Source organism: Hetaerina americana, unplaced genomic scaffold (genome assembly GCF_022747635.1).
Source record: "Hetaerina americana unplaced genomic scaffold, ioHetAmer1.1.p SCAF_4, whole genome shotgun sequence".
Taxonomy (NCBI): Eukaryota; Metazoa; Arthropoda; class Insecta; order Odonata; family Calopterygidae; genus Hetaerina; species Hetaerina americana.
In genome coordinates, this window is record NW_027286985.1 from 78,463,950 (window position 1) to 78,481,712 (window position 17,763).

Sequence of the window (17,763 nt, forward strand, 5' to 3'; positions counted from 1 at the left end):
AAGAGATGTTTCTTTCATTGACAAAATTTATTAATCCTACATGGTGAAATAATTAATTAATGTGTCTGTGGTTTCTTATCTCCAAGTGGCACATAATAAATGCAAGAATTGCAAAATATTCATGAACCTGCTTTCCTTATTTGTTTCAATATTTGATGGACATAGCTGGAGTGTAAACTTTAATTAGTGGTGCTTGAGATTTCGAATGATACCCTGATCAAAAAGCTGACACTTGTTTTGTTTGATGGTAAAAATATTAATTAAATTGAATTCAGCCCCTCTACATTGGGATGTGCAGGGCCAGAAATTAAAACAGTTTTGCATCTTTTCTATGAAAATTACCTGCCCAATACTTCAACCTAGTCTATGAAAATACTTCCCATTATCCAAGCCTTTTTATTAGTGGTGTATTTCACTGGCAATTTTTCTCCACTTTAATAGTAGAAGTAGGACTTAAGAAATTTACTAATAGCCAACATTAGCAACTTTTCAGAGCAATTGGCATTGCAGGCGGACATTATATTACTCTATAGATTTTTTCCACCATAATACTGCTCATTTGTTTGACTTGTCTTTTCTAGGAGGCACTAATAAAAATGCTAGGTTTTTTAGCATTAAAAATGTTTTTGCTGAAAAATTTTCTGATGATTTAGGCAACGTTGAAGTTACCCACCCTGGCATCATATCTTGGGGAACATTTTTTAATTTTCCAGAAAAACATCTTGATCCATTCATCACCTTGAACCGCCCTAACCAATCACAATTAGACTAGAAATCGTTTGCCAGCTTTAATTGATCGATGGATGTTTGTTAGTTCCTATAAGACATGTATGGAACTCTTCAAATTTGAAATATTTCAGATACAAATACAAATGCCAGCTTAAAGTACCATTTCAGTTTTGTTTCAATTTGTCTTTTGTTCAAAGAACTGTAAATGAACATATATTGCTCATGTATATTTGATGATACATAAATATAATAATGTATATAATATAATGATTGTAGTTTCAGGCTCCATTTTGTTTTGCTTCATTGTTTTTCGAGTAAAATAATATGGGTCTAAGAGTTAACTAATGTTCTCATTTGAGGGAAAGATTCAATGCATTGCCCAGCCCAAAGATTCTTTTTTTTCTTTTGCTAACAGAAGTGGGTCAGCACATTAATAATTCTTTTTTGTAATCCTTTTATTTAATACCCATAGGACTTGATCCAAATGTTTCTACTCAGCAAAACAATAATTTTCCTGTGTTTGATAATGATGAAGAACAAAGTCCATTATTACTGAAGCATCCTCAGACATCCTTGGACTACGTGAGTAAAGGAATATTTTGTCATATATGTATCACTAATGCTAGTTTAAATGTGTACCAAGGTAATGATTGAAAGGTAATTTGAGTCAAAATATTTATTTCATTCTACAAATATGGGGTAGCATGATTATTATAAAAACAATCAGAATACATTTACAAAATACCTGTATCAAAAAAAGGTCTTGAGTTCTGTAATCTTCATTTTTAAACACTAATAATACAACCAGACCCTAACAAACACCTGCAAAGGGTGGTGGATGCATTCACTTTAACATGTATTAAATGCTATTTGCACATTTATTCCATCCATTTGTGAACTTTACAATTTTTGCTATTCAATTGTTTGATTTAGAATTTAAGAGATATATTTATATTTTAAAGAGGGAGCTACGCATGCACAATGGAGAAAAGTAGAAAAAGAAAGTTCTAGGTTTTAAGCAAACATATATTACATAACATCACGTGTTGATTAAAGAAAACTCATGTTCACTTCAGAGGTTACATAATTACTGGCTCATTTAGTTACTTTGGAGAAATGTTTCTAAAATTTTTATTTCAGTAAGCTAAGTTTCAAGGTGAGTAATTGGCATATGGCACAAACATAAATCCATGAGTATAAAGTAACAAAGATGCAATATATGTTACTTGTGTATGAAATCATCGTCTAGAATAGAAGTGACCGACTTTAGACTACAATTAGAATCCTAGGAAAGCATTTTTTTTTTGTTTCAGGCAGATATTTTTAGGATTGCATGAGGAAAACATGAAAAATCTCTTGATGAGGATTTAGATGTAACATCATTTCTATTACCATTAGAACCATTTCCTGTATACAAGGTTTGTACAAAAAGTATTGGTAACAATTTTTTTTCTGAGATGGGTATGAAGTGCTGAATTCAGACCATCACTTAAGTGTGTGCATGATCGCAGATTGTATAGGCATTGATAAGATGACTGTGCATACCATTATCCCTGAAACTTTGGTAATGCAAAAGATCTGCTCTAAAATTGTCCCTAAGATCTTGATGGATTACCAAGAGCAGAATCAAGTGTCTGCTTTCAAAGATCTTCTGCAAACATTATCACGGCACAAGGATATCCACCCTCAAAGGACACCACCATGGGACCCCAAGTGCTTTCAAAGAAGCTTACATGCATACCCTTAAGGACCTTTTGGAATCTCCTTACCAGGGAGGCTTTGAGTCATGGAAAAGCCACTGGCAAACGTGTATTGATACTCAAGGGATGTACCTTGAAGAATTTTGAGGCATTGTAGTAATATCTGGAATAAATCTATTTTGCCTAAACTTTTCCCGATACTTTTCATACAAACCATGTATATATTATATGATTAAGAAAACTACAATGAATAATTGATATTAGTCTTTGATATTGTTATAAAAGATACAGCAGTGATTAAATTATTTCACCCAATGCATAAAGTACAATTTTCTGAAAATGTGAGAAATCAAGCATAGCAACAAAATATTAAAATAATAATTTTATATGATCATGTATATGATTCACTCCTATTCAATGTAGAAGTTATTAGTGATCGTAATCTCTTTAAAACTTTCTTTTAATGCAAGGGTCAACCAGAAAGTAGTACTTGTTCTTGTCATATGGAACCCTTGTGATTCAAGTAATTAGTTTGATTTCTCACTTCACTCATATTGCAGTACAGTTCTTATTGAAAAAATGTTTCAGGGAACAAGTCATCCTACCAAAAAAGAGAAGACTGAAGCAAACAAGAAAAGAAAAATGAGTATGGATGACTTGGACGATGATGAAGAAAGTCGTGATTGGTGGACAAAGTATTTTGCATCCATTGAAGCAATGATTGAGGTAGGTAAAAAATAAAATAATGCTTTGTTGATTTGCAAGAGTAATTACTGGCAGAATTAAATACTTCTATTGTTTTTTTTTTCAAAAATACCCATGAATGTAATAAAGATATAGAACATAATGTGTACTATGAGGAAAAGAAGGCTTTCATTTTGTCATGATTTTTGCCAAAACTGGACCTGTGGGTCATGATGCGACAGAAAATATTTTCTTGACCTCTTGTAATTATTTCAACTGCCTTTCCAGTAAATTGTACCTTTTATAAATGCCAAAAAATCCAAAATATAGGTATAGTTACCTGAGGTTCAATGTTAAGAAGGCATTTGAGTTGCATATATAATTTCAGGATATCTCCATTTCTACCTTAACAGTAAATCCTTGTTAATTCAAATCTCCTTGGATGTAAAAAGAAGTAGTAGTGTTTAGGGGAGGCCATCGACAACTGAGATCATTTGCGCCATTAGGGATGGACAGTATAGGATGAAGGGGGGGAGAGAAACCCAGCGTCGGTATTAGCCTACTCTTTACAAAAGGCACCAAAGGGTCCGCAGCTTATCGTCCCATCCGACGGACTCAAAGTGCGGGTACTCACTCAAAGTGCCCTCCACAAAGCACCTCAAGTAGGGATTGAGATACCACTGAAAAGTATTCAACACCGCCAGGATTTGAACCTGGGCCTTCTGGGTGGGAAGCCAGTACAATAGCCACCACGCCATCTTGAACCCCATAAAAAAAGAAGTTTGAGATTAAAAAAAATTCCTGAAAACTGAAAATTCCTTTAGGGGAAACCAGTAATTTCCTGAAAACAAGTTTCAAGTACTTAGGTTGTCATTTTTTTTCACATTGAATGCCCACACATGCACACATTATTTATGTGCATAATTTAAAATGAAAGTACCCCAATAACTTCCAGTGATAGTCTAAAAGAATTAATCTGTTAAATACAGGATATATTGAGATATATCCTGTAATTGTATATATTGTAACTGTAACTGTATATATTGGCAATACTTTAAGTTGGAATGTAAGAAAACATACAAATAACTTTGTAATTGGTAAATTTGAAAGCATTAATTTCCAAGTCTGGATTTTGCAAATTTTAGGAGAGTAAAGAAGCAAGGAAGGAAACACAGCATATGGAAAGTCAGCAAAATGGGACACTTCCAATTTATTTGGAAGAGAGCAAGTATCAAGATCCCCGAAGAGACCACTTAGGAGCTACACATGACAAAGAAGAGAAGAGAAGAAAGGCTGCTAATAAAGGAAGTTCACCTGCCTCAAAATTGGCTACCCGGCTCAGTCCAAAGAGTATGAGGAGGAAAGAGATTCTGAAAACCGCTCTCATGAAGGTGACTGGAATTAAAATTTCCTGTAATCCTGAAGGTGAAGTTTAAAATAAAGAGTAAATGAATGTACCAAATGACAAAGGCTACAAAATAATATAAACCTCCCTCAAACTGAACAGTACTGTTTATCATTCATAGTCATATCATGAGTTCTTTGGTTTCAAAATGAGTGAATTGATCCCTGTCTCAATTGGCTCTGATAAATTATTTTTGAGTCTTTCTTCATTCATTTGAAGTTGTTAGTTTTCACTGCTACAAAAATTTGGACATACTTTTACACATGCACTTCTTTACCCCAGCCTTTTTTGTAGTTACCTACTTGTTTTTATTGTTTGGATGAATGGTATAGGAACATTAAATGATATAAAATGCAGTGATATGTTGTACGAACACCAGATTTTATAAAAATATTAAATTGTGAAAAATGACATATTTACATATTTATTGGTATCTTTAAAAACAGTATTTAAAAAATAGCATACCAGGTAATATGAGTATAATTGAATTTATACTCTTTGGACTAAAATGTTGACTTGAATCGATTGATTGTAAATTAAAGACAAGGAAAGAGAAAAAGTTATGTTCCAAATTTACAGAGATAATAAATCAATAAAGATGTATGCAAACATAAAGTGACTGAATAAATATAAGAGATGGTCCATTGAGGAAAACTAAGGGACTGCCTTTCATTGCATTTATAAATATCTTTCTCAGTTAGGATAACTTTGAGCTCATATTCCTCAATTCTCACTCACTGCTAATGTGCCAATAAGCAGCTTTGTGGTGCATCTTCAATTATGTAGTCATTTAATACAAACTTTCATGTTGTCATGATTTTTTTCTATTCACTATACCTGCATTCATCATTATTTATTATCACAATAATGTTATTTCTCTTTTCTTTTTTTATTACAGATTTTTATTATATGTGTAATTTTTACTTTGTAGATATACCCTAATGAGCTGGAGTCTCAAAATGATTACAATGGCTTTAAGGAGTGGCTGTTAACTTTTGATCTCTACCGAGGAAAGAAAACAGGAGATGAACTGGAGGATGAAAGCAGAGTTGTGGGCAAATTTAAGGTAGTGATTTTGTTCTGCAATATTAGTATTGATATTTTGAAACAGTGGGCACATAAATGTGATGAAGATGTTCTCCTCTGTTTTTAAATGTTCAAATGAAACGGAAGTTAATTATTTAATTTTATTCTTTACCTTTCAAGATGGAGGTCACAGATATGTCATTCAAAAGTCATATATGATACTGCCATTACCTTTGTCCAATCTAGCACAATCCTTCATGTTAAAGGACATTTAAAATTTAGCTAATAAATATTTGATATTTGAAGCATCACTCATAAACTCGGAAACTATGCAGAAAAGACTCTAATGCTCCATTCTATTATTTTTCCCAGGGGGCCATTAAAGTGTACAAATGGCCATTGCCAAAGGATATTGAAGATCACACAATAATGGGTTTTGACCCACAATTTGGATTTTTTCAAGGATTGCCATCCAATGATCCAATACATGTTCTTGTCCGAGTGTACATAGTGAAGGCAAATGACTTACATCCAATGGATTTGAATGGGAAAGCCGATCCCTATATTGTGTTGCAGTTGGGTTCCAAGAGAATAAGTGATAAGGAAAACTATATTTCAAAACAGCTCAACCCTGTATTTGGAAAGTTTGTATTATTTTCTTTTCTCCCCTTTTAAAATATATCCAGAGAAAGGTGAACTCTTCATAATCGCTGATATTTATTACAAAGTGAAATTATCTTTTTTTTTAGGTGCTTTGAATTTGAAGCAACATTTCCCCAGGATTCTCTTCTTACAGTGCAAATTTTAGATTGGGATCTTGTTGGGTCTGATGATATGATAGGAGAAACTAAAATAGACTTAGAGAATAGATTTTACAGTAGACATAGGGCAACTTGTGGAATTGCAAAAAAATATGAAGAGTAAGTAAATATTTACTCATTTGTTTTAATTATTCCAGTAACTTTAATATAATTTTGTTAGCTTAGCTGATCAAATTTCAGATTTTTCTTGATAAATAAATAATATTAACATCCTTTGATTGAGATTTTGTTGCATTTCAGTAATGGATACAACCGATGGAGAGACCCAATGAAACCAACACAAATATTGGCCAAGCTATGTAAAGATGGTAAAATTGACTGGCCTTCATATACAAATGGAAAAGTTAAAGTTGGAAATAAAGCATTTAGTTTAACTAATGAAGAATTATGCAACATGAATGGAAAAGGTAAAGTATACCTGAAAATACTATTGAAGAAATATGAATATGAAAATGAGTATTAATTATTTGAATTTAAGTTCATTTTTAAACTGAATGCAGGGATCTTATTTCTTTGAGAGAAATGAGTGCAGTGTAGTAACTGTGAATAAAAACCATCTTGATTCAATGACATTAAAACCTTACCATTTTAATTCCCAAAAATTCAGAATATTATTAATACCAAGCATATAGTAGTCCCTTGCTAAAACCATTTGACTTTACATGCTTTTTACTAAGTACAGAAAATGCAAATTGTCTAAAATGAAATTTGGAGTCATGGATTGCCCCTGTGACTCACACATTTATCATTATGAAATTTTTCCTTAAAAGAGCTTCAATGAGTTTATTTTTTTGCAGAATTTCTGGTCTATGTTTTATAGGCATAACCTTTCTGTTCTCCTTATATCACAAAGTGAACTCCGTTACCACCGTTCAATGACATTTAATTTCTTTTTTGTTATTCTCATTGTTTTTTATTCATTAGACAGTAAAATGTTATCAGGAATGATGAAAGTGGCATCAATACCTTATAATCAAGCCACTAGGTCTAATGCAGAATTTGTGTTAAGATTTGGTTGCATCATGGCATAGCTCATCCAAATGAATGTAGCACTCCTTAAAAGAGATTGGAAGAGGCCACATTGCTGGACCTGTTCCAGTGGTACATCTTACTATCTGGATGCAGTTATTTTATTCTCTCTCTAACTGTTTTGCTCATCAGTGGATTAGGTTGAAGAAAGATGCCCATTGCAATCTCAACAAGCCTTTGGGCCGTCATGAGGTTTCTTATCCACCAGAGTAGACACTAGGTCTAGGTAGGATCTCTGCCATTTTACAATTTTCACTGAAATACCTCGATTTAAATGTTAAAGTTGCAGCTAAAAAAATAGTTTAATATGGTAGCGATGCCTTTTATACACTTATTATTTTACTGTGGAAAATAAGTGTGGATGGAATAAAATGTATTTTATTATCAAAGGGATAATGTTGATTTGGGGAAATATTAGATGCACATAGTAACTTTAAGAACACTCCCAGAAAAGATTATGATAATGATAGCTTAGTCTAAATACTTAACACAGGGTCCCATTCTTGATTGAAAATGAACATGAATCTTGCTGCAGCTTAAGAAACAGAATGATCCACTTGGTTCACTCCAATGAAAAGAATGGGAGCTATTTAAGAACAGAAAATAGCACATGACTTTCAATAGATGGGATAAGGCAAATGAAAATACATGCTTTTTCAATATCTGTCTTGAAAGATAAGTGGTGTTGATTTCAATGGCCAGATTAGAGAGCTAAAAGCTCAGGATTTATTGATGAGTCGAATGACTTAATATTTGTTTGCATTTCCATTTTAAGGTTTTAGCTTTTGTAAATATTTTTACGAAATATATATTCATTACAAAAGTTCATGCTACTGATGAAACATGGAATCAAAGCAGTTTTTGAGCTTGTTTTTTCAAACTTGGATATTTTGAAATATATTTTTCTGGTCACCTTGATTTTGAGTGCAAATTACCTTAGTAAACAAGATTTTTCGGTAACTTTCTGCATTGTCTCGGAATGATCCTCATGCATTTTATAAAGTTAATAACTTTAAAAAAAGTTTAAAGGGTACTTGATTAAGTTTTTTCAACAGCAAAATTTTCGAAATGGGGAGAAGTTATAAGATATACAGTGTTGCCATATGAGCTCTTTTAAGGAGAAATCTGGTCATAAATCATTATCCTCAAGATCTTAAAGCAGTAACAAATGTTGTCATTACATCAAACTTTGGATTCTATACCTGAACTTTTTTGAGTTATAAAGTCTTTTGTATACAATGAAAATTAAATTCATCCAAACAATTATTTTATTACTAAGATTTGGACTGTCAGAGGTTTAACTCAAAAAGATTTTTTTCAGTTTTTCTATTAGAGCAGAATTATTTTTAATTGCATATCATCTCTTAGGCTTGGAGGAACACTTAGCTTTGAAAGCATTATTCAACTGGAAAGATATTCCTAGGATAGGGTGCACATTGGTACCTGAACACATAGAAACAAGGCCATTATACAACCCTGAAAAACCTGGAATTGAGCAGGTGAGCCTAATAAGTAAATTTAAAAAATTTCCTTACAGGGCTGCCATAATACATTATCTTAATCCACTGTGAAAAAGGATAAGCTCTTTTTATTTTTATTCCATTAATTGTAGCAGTCAAGAAGTGATTATTTTTGCTAAATCTAATAGTTACTTTGTATTGTTCAGTATTTATGAAATAAATTACAATAATGATGTATATGGACTGATTTTTTCTTGACTTTATGTTAATGATGAGTAAGTAACTGGATGGTGCCAGTGATGATAGAGTATAAATTTTCAATAGTCTTAATGATATATATATTTCCCTATAATATTATATCACCAGTATTTGTTGTCTCAAATTTTTATATAAAACATGTGTGTAATATGTGAATAAACGTCATTATTGAGAGCTCCAATTCTGCTGCCAAAAGTATGCCTTGACTTCCTCCACTATGTAGAGGTAAAACCAAAATCTCATGGCATTGTAATAAATGAGCGAGTGGGGGCAAGTGAGGAAGGAAGGGATAGTAAGTAGCAGTGCATGACAGAAGAAAATGACATGTGGCATTCATATATCTCATTACTGGTCCACAAAGTTAATTCTCGATGTTGAATATACACAGTAATTGAATATGGAGCATAGAACATATTATGGGGCATATTTTTGTGGACTTTAAATTTCATTACATTTTAGACCATGCATGCTTTCAAGTTGGCCATAGAGGATACCTTTTCCAGGATGAGATTTCTATGCATAAACCACCGGCTCATTCATTCTAGGGGCTTGGGCTCTGCCTTCCAAAATGGGCTTACTCTACCAATTCCACAAGCTTTGGTTTAGTCAATACCATCATTCACATTTGCTCCTGGATGAGTGCTTCCATAAGGCGTTGCTTTCATCCCCTTCTGTTCTTTCTATCAATCTGATAGCCATTATTTACTATGCATGCAAGGTGCAGAAAGGATATGCATATAGTTATCTTCAGAGTCATCTTAATAAGGCAATATTTTAATCAATGGCTTAAGTAGACAATGCAAAGTCATTTTAGGATAAAACATGCTATTTTAATGTTGGTAATTTCAGGGTAAGCTGGAGATGTGGGTTGATATGTTCCCAATGGATATGCCATTACCTGGACCGCCTATTGATATATCACCTAGAAAACCAAAATCATATGAGCTCAGAATAATTATATGGAACACAGATGATGTTGTCCTAGAGGATGATGCATTTTTCACTGGTGAAAAAATGTCAGATATCTACGTTAAAGGGTTAGTATGTCTCAGTAACTAATTGCATCTCAGCTTTCCCATACCAGTTCCTCCGACCTGGTTAAATATTCTTGTGTTTTTAATCCATCTATAATTGTGATTTGAAAAGTCAGTTAAAAATGAAAATCAACTTTGAGCAATTTTTGCACCCATAATGAAGATAAATTTCTCACGTACCAATTTTTATGCAAAATAATGTGTACCTTTTCACTTGAAATGCCTGCTGCATTAGTAATCTAACCCACCTTTACTCTTTTGTCCCCTATCACCATATCATAAATTTTATCAGTTATTTCTGGAGTGGCAAACCCAGCTGAGCATTCAGGATGTTTTGTGGCATGTGTACTTGTAGCCACTGCAAACATTTTGAAACCACTTGTGAATCATTCTAATCAAAGGTGCTGATTCACCGTTATATTTATTGAGTTTCTCTGCTGTTACTGAGGCAATTTACCTCTTGTAAAATGATGTTAGATCAACTCACATAATTCTCTTCCAACCGTTTTTTGGAAATCACTTGACTTTCTTGAATCAAAAAACTTAAATTGCACAGTATGTGACTAATTTGACTGAACATTAATCTGGTTCTCATGAGATGTTAAAATGGGAATGACATGCTGAAATAAAAAAGCACATGTACTCATGTGTAGGGCAACCTTTGAATACAAAATTTCAATTAAAAATATCAAAGGTTGACCTATTCATGGGAGAGGTATTTAGAGTAATTTAAAAAATATGTTATTTGAGTTGGGTGTTAAACTTCTATAAGGCCACATTTCAAAATTGACTGCTATTACCACCAGGTAATATTTAATATCACATCAAAGTTTTGACTTTTCTTACTGCACAAACTGCTGCCTCTACAGCTGGAAAACCTTAAATGGCACACTAGACTAATTTGGGAACTTGATAGAAAAGACATATCTGATCAGTGCTTACAATTTATTGTATTTTATATAACTTTCCTGTTGCAGATGGCTTAAAGGCCCTGAAGACTGCCAATGTACAGATATTCACTATAGATCATTAACTGGAGAAGGAAACTTCAATTGGCGTTTTGTATATCCATTTGATTATTTGGTTGCCGAAGAAAAAATTGTAATTTCTCGAAAAGAGTCTTTATTTTCTTGGGATGAAACAGAATGCAAAATTCCAGCAAGACTAGAACTTCAAGTATGGGATGCTGATCATTTCTCAGCAGATGACTTTTTAGGTAACTATTTTGTAGTTGAAAATGATAGTATAAAGATTTATTTCATTAATTTGTCTTACAGCTGCTACATATATACTTACCTCATACCCTTGAACTACAACTTTAATGTAGTTAAAGGCCTTGTGTTCCAATTGATCAAATATGAAATCAATATGGCATATTTTAAAACTGAATAATGACTTTGTATTATTTTTGTGAATGGAAAGAAAGAAAGAATATCCACTCTTCATTCCTAAAAATAGCACAGGAAATGTTTACCTGTTATGCAATACAATTAATATATATGGCAGCCATCCACTGGCATAGTTAACCTTCTGATGAATATGTGGCTTTCAAAATGAAAGGCATTAGGAGTTTTTTTGTAAAGGTAATACTCAGTTTTGGTACCTTATAAGAGCATTGTTTCTGATAATGATGCAGCAATGATTTACCATATCCTCTAAAAGTAAAATTATGGCTGAAACTTCATTTTTGAAGAAAGAAAGCGCTGTCAGTCTATATCAAGATAACCAGCATCTTCATTAATACTTAGTTTGGAAGCACATATACTATTCTTCCCACTCAAAAAGACCCATATAGCTTGCATTTCCCTCTCTTTTAACTATAGTAGATGTATACATATGTCATGTTATTTACTCTAATTTCCTTAGTTTTTCTTCTATAACATTGTTGTATTAATAAAAAATATGACTTGCCTAGCTTTCAGTATGTAAGTTTTCTATACTAAGCTGACTAACGTATTACCTCTGCTTGTAGGTGCCATAACATTAGATTTAAATAGGTTTCCTCGTGGAGCTAAATCATCTAAACTCTGCACGCTTGACATGTTAAAAACTGATGGATCAGTGCCAATGGTCAACATTTTTAAGCAGAAAAGAGTGAAGGGATGGTGGCCATTTTATATCAAGAAGGAAAATGAAGAAATGGAACTTACAGTACGTTTTGTCAATTTTGAAGTATTGGCTCTGTGAAGTGTAAGTAGCAGAGATGCAAATGTTACACTTTGACAATTAAATTCTTTGCAGGGTAAAGTAGAGGCTGAAGTTCATTTATTAACCAAAGAAGAGGCTGAAAAGAATCCAACAGGACTGGGGCGTAATGAACCAGATCCACTGGAAAAACCAAAGTGAGTGAGAGAATTTCATAATTACAATACTTGTGCAGCTGAACCTTGCTTAACAAGCATAATTTGCTCAGGGCTCTTACTCGTGAAGTTAATTACTTGTTAATCAAAAGAATACCCATATAAATTAATGTAAATTATGAGAAGGCATTTTATGCTGATAAAATAAAATATGTATAGTGTTACTCAAAGTTATATGTACATTACTTAGGACTGTGAGTCATCATCTTTTCTTCTATCATGGAATGAACCAACTGGGAATGCAAATTCTATATGTGGAAAACAAAAAGAAATCAAAATAAGTAGGTTATTAGTTATGATGCATACCAAATTCTTTTTTGCAAGAAAGCTGTCAGAGATATTTGTTTTTGTTGGTGCTTCAAAAATTGGTGAAAATGTGACACAGCTTTATCATAAAATAAATTTTTAGCATGCATAGCCACCGCCTTGTTAGGGTGATGCTTTTTTGACCATGGATTGTCCTAGTATCTTCTTAATAAGATCAGCAAAAATCACTTTCTCTATCTCACTAATGGTATTCTCATTAATACTCTTGATTGCAATTGCTTTTTGTGCATCCATATGAGAAGCAACCTTTCAACATGATTGAGGCTATGTAACCATTGAATAGATGGTCATTGATGCTTTCCAATTTTCTATGTGTGCCAAATCAGTCACGCTCATGCCTCGTTCTTTCATCTTTTTCTTTGGGAACAATTTAAAAACTATGGCCAAAATTTTGTTTTTCAGCAATGCTGCAAATTAAACTTTGAACAAAAAAATCACAAATAATATGTCTGAACACAAATTTGGGAAAATGTGTGATTATTAGCAACCCTAAGATACTAGCAGAATGAGTGTTAAACAAACTGAAGCACCAGGGGGGACATCCTTCTGGGAACTTCTCTCTCCTCGACACTCTTAAGGCGAATCGTCACATATATTACACATAACAAAGATAATTTGAAATCCTTTATTCTTTATAAAAATACGAGGGTCATCCGGAAAGTAGTACCCGTTCGTGCCGCATGAAGTGCTGACGACGCGAGTAGCCGCTGGACGAGGTCAGATAGCTTCAGTGGCTTGTCTGCCTTCTCTGAGCCAAGTAGCATTGCCTGTGTTGTTTCTGTGATTGTTTACAATGTTTAAAAAAATTGAGAACGCCGCCAGTTGTGAAGTGAGGGCAGTGATTAAATTCCTCAATGCAAGAAACGTTCGCCCATGTGATATTCATCGCCAATTAAAGGAGGTGTATGGAGACAATGTAATGGACGAGTCGTCTGTTCGGCGGTGGTGTCGCAACTTCAACATGGGGAGGGGGAACACACACGACGATGAGCGTTCGGGGAGACCGTCTGTCATTACAGACCAACTGGTGAGCTCAGTTGACGAATTCGTGAGGAACGATCGGCGCGTCACAATTGATGACATCTGTGAGCATTTTCCCAATGTTTCTCGAACAATTGTTCATGAAATTGTTAAACACCATCTGCATTATGCAAAAATTTGTGCAAGATGGGTCCCTCGCGTATCTCAATGAGCTGGCGGCGAAGGACTATGCAGCAGGAATACAGAAACTTGTCACACGTTATGACAAATGCCTTAATTTGCTTGGAGATTATGTTGAGAAGTAGTTTAAAGTATCCTCTTTCAAATAAAATTTTTTATGTTTGTTAATATTTACTTTTGTGTCTTTATTTCACGAACGGGTACTACTTTCCGGATGACCCTCGTAGCAGATAAAATGCTACTACAAGTATGCATCAATGTTGGCATGGGTTTGATGGATTCTCATAATGGCAAAAGTAAAAGAATAATATGTGTTTATTCAGACCTTGAGCTTGCCAACAAACAGAGAAATACATCTAGGATGCTGAAATTCTATCATTCTTTACATGTTTGAGATACCTGTATATTTAAAGAAATCATAAACTTTAATACACGCATACACATTGTGATTGGATAGATCATCAAGTACACAATATTATATTTAGGGAAGTTTGTTTAAAAAACTATGTGGTGAAGGTAGATGATTCTAAAACATTTTTAACCGAGTTTAGTCAAAATTTGACGTAATACAAAACTAACTTGGATAAGTCACACTTGTCAAAAGTTACTTGAGTTCAGTCAAAAGTTCATTTAAGAAAGCCTTACCCCATATTACTGATGAAACTATCTTTCATTCACATTAAACATGCCAGTCCATATTTAATTTGACTCACATATGCAGTTAATAATGGTAACCTTAATCCAACTTTACCAATGCGGAATGTGCTTAAATATAGCATTATCAACTGACGAATTCCCCATTGTAAATCACTACTTCCTTTACAATTTTACAGTGCCCTCCAACCAAAATATTTTAATATGAATGCTTACTCTGGATTCAATTTATGTTAACAATTTTTCACTTCTGGGAACTGAACCAGGGGCATTACAAAAAATACATATGTCTAATCCTGTGATATTGAAATAATGATAACAGCAAAGTAAATTAATTATGTCACAATTAAAACCAACCTTTAAATTGAAGTGATTGACGTTAAATACAAGGAAAAAACTAATAAGTTGAGTTCAAAAGTAGCAAGAAAATAAAAATAATGGTTTTAAGTTAAAAGTTGACCAAAAACAAAACTTTCCAAATCAAGTTCTACTTATTAATGTATTACTACTCAAGTCTGCACAGTATGTTTATAGCATGTATTCCAAATGATCAGTGCAGTCTGGGGAAGCACATTCGTTTATTCTCAAGGCCTAATCTCCATATACTCCAAGAAATATGATTTCAAGTACTTATTCTCCATGTATAAATGCCCTATATGCTATTTCCTTCAGGGTAGATTCAGTAAAATGTTTCTTTTAGGTTATGACCAAAGCAACAACTGAAATTAATTCAACCATCCATTATTCTGTTTCAGCCGGCCTGATGCTTCATTCATGTGGTTCCTCAACCCGCTCAAGTCTATCCGGTACATTGTTTGGCACAACTACAAATGGGCAATTCTGAAAGTTTTGCTAGTATTAGGACTTGCAGTACTATTACTTTTATTCTTCTATTCAATACCAGGATATACTGTAAAGAAAGTTCTAGGAGCATAAAGTTGTTCCGTTAGATGGAGCAATGTGTATTAACAATAAGATGGGTCAATTCTCTCAGTCAGCTGTAGCAGTTCATTGCTATTTGTTACGCAGTTATTTCTAAATGATAGAAGGTAAGATGATTGGTATAGAGCAGTGGTACCAGGGTTAGACTGTCAAATTTTCTGTATGATGTCATCCCAAAAACTCAACAATATATTTTAAAGTACCTACCCACACTTTTGGCCCCACTGATGATGAAATAGATACCTACCCATAGTATCAAGTTCCTCAGCACAGTTAATCCTTACACTTAAAATTCAGCAATCGCCACAGTCACTGATTCCTGAACCACTGGCCATAAATGTTGCCTTGGATTTTCTGCAACACTTGTGAAAATTATTTTTCATTGATGATGCTTCATTCATTGCAAAATTTTTGTTACTTACAAGTGTTGCATGTGGTCTTTACAAAATGTGCTGTCTTGTGTAATGCCAACTCCAAATTTTCCCTTTTCCAGTATTAAATTAAACCATAACATGAAGAACTTTAGGTTAGATGCATACTTCAGTAAATATTTAATTTAACAGGAACATTTTGATGATAAAATTTTAGCCTGAGAAACTTAGTGGAGTAAATTAAAGACAATCTATTTTGAAACCTTAATTGTTTTTTTTGCTAAAATGAAGATTGTCTGAACTGGACAGCATCATTTTACATTTATTAAAACACTCAGGAAATATTATGATACATAATTGTTTGCATTAGATAAATAGAAAATTTTACTTAAGTGAAAGAAGTCCATTTTATGTCATAAATTTTAAAAAACTGACTCCTTGTAAAACACTTCAAACAAGGGTCTAATTGACTCTTTTTGTGATAAAAAGCACTAGGTTTAGAACAATTAAAGTACATTGGCTAAAAAGTTGTACATATAATGATAATTTGTTGATATATGAAATGAAACAGTTATTTTTCATGAATATATGATTATATCTTTGATAGTTTAAAGCATTTTCTTGTCTTCACATTGATTAATGAAAATTCATAGTGAATGTTTCCTAAATTTTTATATGAATAATGAGTTATTTCTTTCAAAATGCAAGAAATGTTAATCATTGTTCTCCATAGGTAAATAAATTGAAAAACAGATAAATTTATGGCCCTCATGTGCCAGCACTTCATAAAAATTTCTAAGATCACTAGAATGACAGAATATGTTGCCAGCAAAAAAATATTAAGTTAAAACTACAAATTTAGTATGAAATATTTGAAGATGCATTACTTTTGGCCAACAATGTTGAGTGATTTGGAAATTCTTCTCATAAGGGTTAAATGGAATGCAGTAAACTTTTGAAAAAGTAACACCACCAGGAATTTGGTGGTGCAATTCTTTCAAATTATCAATTTAAATACCATTGTTTCTAGATTTCTGTACAGTGGGCTAAATGAGAAACGGGTGCTTATGTGCTGCCAGTTAAGTAACTGTTACCACTGAAATATGTACACAAGAAAGGATGAAAATAAAAAGCATATATATTTAAAATTTATTTGGAGTAAAACTGATCAGATAGGTACCTAACACTTAAAGAGCGAGGGTTAATGTAGAAATGTACTGAATTCAGAAAAATGCCAATTGTTTTCAGTGTGTCATTATTTTCTTTGCCTTTCATTCAAAAGTTTACTGTGCATATGAATTGCTTACTTACAATACACCTACAAGAGAACTACAGTAGCAATCTTCATCAATTCCCTAAAACCTTTGCATGTCAGTAAAGAAGGTCACATGGATATACCTTCTCTTTATATTATGCTGACTGACTCAGTCATTGGATGCAGTCATTTCAACAAAAAGCAAAATATCAGTTGAACAAATTTCAAGGGAATAAGTATGCATATAATTGAAAATTAGTACATGTAAAAACAACATTTTTTCTGTGTAGTAAATTTTGAGTCAAAATAATACTGAATACATATTTTAAGGATTTTTAAAAGTTTCCTAAGAGGTGCCACATTCCTTTAAATGTTAAATCAGAACTGCATTAAGTGTGCTTTGTCTACATGCCTTGTAAATGTGTTTTTGTCCTTTATCTAATGTACATTTTCTATGCATCATAAACATCCTAGTTTTTGTTTCCACTGTAAGTCAGGACATTCTCAGTGGGAGAGGAGGAAATTCCATTTTAGTCTCAGGTGAAAC

The 17,763-nt window shown here is 33.0% G+C and overlaps 1 protein-coding gene across 2 annotated transcripts in view; it reads left to right on the top strand.

Annotated features, from left to right (window-relative positions):
• Positions 1–16,467, top strand: part of LOC139691862 (otoferlin-like) — a 56,944-nt gene extending 40,477 nt beyond the window's left edge. For both annotated transcript variants that reach the window (XM_071589779.1, XM_071589781.1), the window contains 13 exons: positions 1,202–1,311; positions 3,018–3,155; positions 4,259–4,504; positions 5,450–5,584; positions 5,917–6,188; positions 6,294–6,464; positions 6,606–6,772; positions 8,763–8,893; positions 9,962–10,149; positions 11,124–11,362; positions 12,119–12,297; positions 12,388–12,488; positions 15,404–16,467. In XM_071589779.1, coding sequence (XP_071445880.1) covers positions 1,202–1,311; positions 3,018–3,155; positions 4,259–4,504; positions 5,450–5,584; positions 5,917–6,188; positions 6,294–6,464; positions 6,606–6,772; positions 8,763–8,893; positions 9,962–10,149; positions 11,124–11,362; positions 12,119–12,297; positions 12,388–12,488; positions 15,404–15,584 — 2,258 coding nt within the window. In that variant the 3' untranslated portion in view covers positions 15,585–16,467. The remainder of the gene's footprint in view (positions 1–1,201; positions 1,312–3,017; positions 3,156–4,258; positions 4,505–5,449; positions 5,585–5,916; positions 6,189–6,293; positions 6,465–6,605; positions 6,773–8,762; positions 8,894–9,961; positions 10,150–11,123; positions 11,363–12,118; positions 12,298–12,387; positions 12,489–15,403) is intronic.
• Positions 16,468–17,763: the final 1,296 nt, after the last annotated feature.